Source organism: Sciurus carolinensis, chromosome 6 (genome assembly GCF_902686445.1).
Source record: "Sciurus carolinensis chromosome 6, mSciCar1.2, whole genome shotgun sequence".
In the NCBI taxonomy this organism is placed as follows: Eukaryota; Metazoa; Chordata; class Mammalia; order Rodentia; family Sciuridae; genus Sciurus; species Sciurus carolinensis.
Genome location: NC_062218.1, coordinates 128,156,787 through 128,161,573, shown reverse-complemented (window position 1 = coordinate 128,161,573; position 4,787 = coordinate 128,156,787). Strand labels below are relative to the sequence as shown.

Below are 4,787 nucleotides of genomic sequence, written 5' to 3'. Positions count from 1 at the left end.
ATGAAATCTAGAGCTAGACAGTTGAACTCTAGAGCTTGTCTTCTGACCACCTTTCATACTACCTTCAAAGTCTGAGATGTATAAGAATGTCCTGCCCATACATTAATCTCCTACCTCTCACAATCCCAGATCAAGGCTGAAGGGTCCCTGATATCAGCAATATGTGCTTTTGGTATGCCAGTCAGGGTCTTGTATTTTGCACATTTATTCTCATCTAGTTCTCTCTGCAACCAATGTTGGTGCAAATGAACTGGATTACCCTTACTGTAGACTGGAGAAATTTAGATATGTTTCCAAAGACCAAGCTAAGATGCTCTGCAAGATGATCACAGAATTGGAGTTCTTGGTTTTTATTACTCTTATCCATTGCTTCCCAGAATAGGAACCAGGAGAGAATCTTGTGCTGAGAAGTGGTGATAGAGCCCGGTTAGTCTCTTCTGCAGTTCCAAGCTTTGCCTTTGGAATGTTTCAGTGTCTAACAACATTTATAAATGTTGCAGACTTGCATGGCTGTATGCATCTGGCCAGGAACAAGAGTCCTTATCTTGCTTCCAATTCTCAAAGCCCAGTGACGCCCTAAATATTTTTGAATTACCGAATTAGATAATCTGTCAATTTTTTCAGTTAGAACCCAAGTTCTGACTTCTCTAACTTCTCTAAGTTTTAAGAGCCAGATGATTCCTAAAACTCTTTAATTTAAAAAAAAAAAAAAAAAAAGGACTCCTTAGAATAAGGCTAACTGAAAATGGTCAAGGTTAGCACAAACTTCTCTATTCCCTCTCAAGTTCTTTGAAATTCTTTCTCCTGGAGGGGTTTATTCATCATTTCTTTCCTGGGGGGTTTTCCAGGGCAAACCCCTGTCTACACAGGATGAAGTGTCAGAATACTGCCCTCTCTACCTGATCTTCCAGTCTTTCTGGCTCAAGATGGCTCTTGGGAGGCTTCAGGTCCAAGGAGGCTCTTGGAAGGCTTCAGGTCCAGGGTGCAAAGGGGAGGACAGCGGGTGGAAGGAACTGCCCGCAGAGAGTCTCCAGGGAGTCCAGTTAAAAAGAATTTATTCAGCAGGTCGGGTAACAATTTCCCTAGAGACCGCCCTGAAAAAACTCCTCAGAGCAAGTAACCGACTGGAGAAAGGCAGAGAAGAGGAGAAGGAGGTTATTAAACTGACCTGGACCACAGCGCTGGGAAGGCGGGTCAAGCTTGGGTCTCTTCCCACTCAGATGGACCAGCCCTTATTCCCTTTCCCAAAGCGGCGCAACCAATAACCAGAGTGTTCTCAGCGCTGGATTTAATTCGGTGAGTTTTTATTGTAGAAATGTGGCTCACTGAGATGTGAGATGTGGATCCCCACCGCCGCGCCCTGCATGTGAGACTGTGTGCCTCTCCACCGGCCCCCTCTCGATCCCTGCCTGAAGGAATTGGGTTATTTGGACCTAGCCGGGACCCACTGAAACTCCGCGTCCTTTCATGTCCCTAGGGGAACGCGGTTCCCTATGAACATCATTCCAAAGTCCGACTGAGTTCACGCTAGGATCCTGGGGGGATTCTCAGTGCCAAGGACCAAGAAAGGTTGTAGCATCCTCCGAGAGAAATATTCACAGGGCCTGGGAGTCCGGACGCGCAGCTCCTGGCTAGTTGTGTACCGGCGGTGCCTGCCCCTTCGGTAGCAGGCCAGGCTTCTGCGCCCAAGTGGGCACACTGTCTTTCAAGATGGTTCCCCGACTGCACCCTCTGTCCAGGGGAAGAAACACTGGACCCCGGGAAGAAAGACACCCTTTCAGGTACTGGGCTAGGGACCCTGCGCAGCCTCCAAACGCCTTCATCTCTTTTTACTTTTCGGTTGCCGCTCTAGGTGGGAAAGGGTCTGAGCAAAGTGTTCCCAGGGACCTGCAACCTCAGATATCAATCCCGCTCTGCCGGGTTCATGCTGGAGTGCCTTGGCGAGACCTGGACAGTGCACCCAGCGACCTTGGCTCAGTTCACCACTACACCGGCCGAGTCTTCCAGGGAGCACGGGCGTCGCGCAGCGAACGGTCGTGGGGCAGCGCGGCGAAGGCCGAGTGGCGCAGCTGGCAGCCGATGAAGAGGACGACGAGCGCCACCGAGAGCAGCAGCAGGAAGAAAAGCAGCAGGTAGGTGGGCAGGTCGGGCTTTGTGGCCGTGCCATCCCGCATACCGCGCGCGGTGGCCAGCTCCAGAGGCAAAGCGCCCTCTGCCTTGACGGTGGCTCCCGGGGCCAGAGCACCGCCAACCGCCGCCTCGGGGCCGCCCGTGGCGTTGAACACGTCGCCGTACATGGCCCGCGGGTCCTGCCGACCCCTGTTGGACCTCCTCACTTGGCTTCGCGCGGACCTGCGCTAACCAGCGCTTCCATGGAGCTTTTCTCCCGCCCTGCCTGAAACTGACCCAGAGAGTCGGTGCCTTCCGGCCAGCTGGGAGAACACAGATCCCGGGACGGTCTGCTCACTCTCCTAGGTGCTCGGCTGCCTTTGCCGCGCCGCGGCGGACCTCTGCCCTCGGACCCCACAGCTCTGTGCCTGCGCCCCTCGGGCTTTCCCTGTTTCTCTCTGTTGCCAGCAAGAGAGAGGTCCCAAGTCTCTGATTGTCTCACGGTTTCCCAGCCGCCCTCTCAGCTCGGACCCTTAGCTCGGGGGAGCTCCGGGCTCCAGGCGCGCGTCTGGGCTGCAGCGGCTGCGAGAGGTGCTGGGTGAGTGCTGCGGCAGCTCCGCACTGGACGCAGAGAGCACCGGGGGCGGGTGGCGCGGAGTCCTCCGAGTCTGTCCTCTGGCGCCGCCGCCGCCGCCGCTCTCAGAGCAGTCCTGCAGTCCCGCAGTCCTGGGTCCCTGTCGAGACGTCCCGGTGTGTGGCGAGCTTGTCCTCACTCGCTCTGGCGACTGGGCTCCTGTTTGAGCAGGAGCCAGCTCCAAGGCTGCTCTGGGCGCGCTTTGGTCCCGGGCGGGGGAAGGGGGCGGGATTGGTGGTGGCTGCCCCCGGGGGAGAAGCTGCGAACCAATGAGTGCGAGGGAGGACAAGGCTGTGACTGCCCGCTGCCGGCCTCACATCACTCAGGAACAGAGGATACAGAAGAGCGAGAGAGCTAGAGAGGGAGGGGAAGGGGGGGTGGGGAAAGAAACGTGCGTGTGTGGGGGTGGGTCGGGCGCGGGGGGTAGGTTGGGGTCGCCAGAGAGCGCTAGCAAGCGTGCCCATAGGACCACGGAAAGACAGAGGGACAAAGACACAGCTACAGACTTATGAACAGAGCCACAGGGAAACAGTTGAGGGCTGCAAACTCAGAAACAAGGCTTAGCAGAGCATGGTCACCTGCCTTCTTCCCCCACTTGATGTCTTCCCTCCAGGCAGAGCCGGTTTGGGTGAAACCTCCACAGGCTGCTGGGTAACTTAGGTAGGGCACACCTAAGTAAAGGCATAGACCTTCAGAAGTTGTTCACAGGCCCCAGCCTGTGGGCAAGTGTGTTTCTCCACCAGGAGCTCTCTTGCTCAACACATCTGCAGCCCTGCTAGGGAACAGAGGGGCAAGAGGAGAATATGGGACTGGCTATGTCCCTACCACCCAGGCAACCCTGGAAGGGTTTGATGGCCAGAACAGAGGTGAACAGTCTGTTGACTGGGAGTGGGGAAGTCCCCTTTTCTGGGACTCCAAACTCCTCACTTCCTACTAGAAACTTTCCAAACCCCCAGTTAGAATGGGAACTCTGTCCCAGGCCACCATGGACCCTGTGCTTCTCCATTATAAGCACCAACTGGTCCTGGAAATCATTGCCCAGCAAGGCCAAAATCAGAGGCAGCAGGTAAGAAGCCTAATGAACAAGTTTGAAGGAGACTCTTGCTCTCAGGCTCCTGCAAGGACAGGGGCAGGAGCAGGCACCTCCTGCAGGTTTGCACTCCAGATGCCCCACCTCTCATGGTAATCCCAGCCCTGTTGCCTGATCACTTGTCTGACACCCTCACTGAGTCAGCCAAGTTTACATCTGTGTCTCTCTGCCCCTTCTTCTCCTATAGGGGCAAATACATAGAGAGAGCTTGGTGACATTCGCTGAATGAACTGATGAAAAATGAGTTAGTTATTCCCCTCTCCCTTCTGCATTTTGTGCCAGGTCCCAGCATAGCAAGAACCACCAAGTTGTTTCAGGCCACCTCATCCTCATAAATCCCTGTGACACCCAGAAGAAATACCTCTGTGAGTTCTTTGTCTGATTTTGAAACTGTAGTCCCCAAGTATTGACTTCAAGGTGCAAAAATTACTCCAAGAGGCCCTTTGCATATTTTCCATTTAACTTCATGGGTAGGTCTCTGCGGGCCTTACCAGTCAGGAGGGGATTGCATGGAGGGCAGGAATCAGCAGAACTCAGCATGGCCCCATCTGCTGGGTCCATGCAGACAGAGCCTGCCTTGGTGCTGGAGAACTGTCCAGTGTGCTCTAAGGGCACAGGACCCTGGCCTCTACTCTTGGCTACTGCTTAGGTCTACACCTCAGTTTTTGTATGGGAAAACTGACTCTGAGAGGGGACAGAGCTGGATACTTGTTAGAACAGGAAAGTTACCATGTAACACTGATGTAGTGGCAGCAATATCTGTGGGCAGGAGTCCTTTTCTCTAAAGAAAGAATATGAAGTTTACATAGCTTTTTATACAAACCAAGTGACCTTCCATTAAGGGACCATTGTGTACGCATACATTTAAGTCTTTGGAAAGATTATAAAAGGGGGCTCAGAGGACACTCAAACAGCAGGATCCTATAGGACATTTTGCAAAACCAGAGTGGGCTC

The 4,787-nt window shown here is 53.9% G+C and overlaps 1 protein-coding gene across 1 annotated transcript; it reads right to left on the bottom strand.

Moving 5' to 3' along the window:
* Positions 1-1,372: 1,372 nt before the first annotated feature.
* Smim32 (small integral membrane protein 32) lies at positions 1,373-2,767 on the bottom strand. The gene has a single exon (XM_047556775.1). The coding sequence runs from the start codon at positions 2,295-2,297 to the stop codon at positions 1,986-1,988; it is 312 nt and encodes a 103-aa protein (XP_047412731.1). The 5' UTR covers positions 2,298-2,767; the 3' UTR covers positions 1,373-1,985.
* Between the last annotated feature and the right edge of the window lie 2,020 nt (positions 2,768-4,787).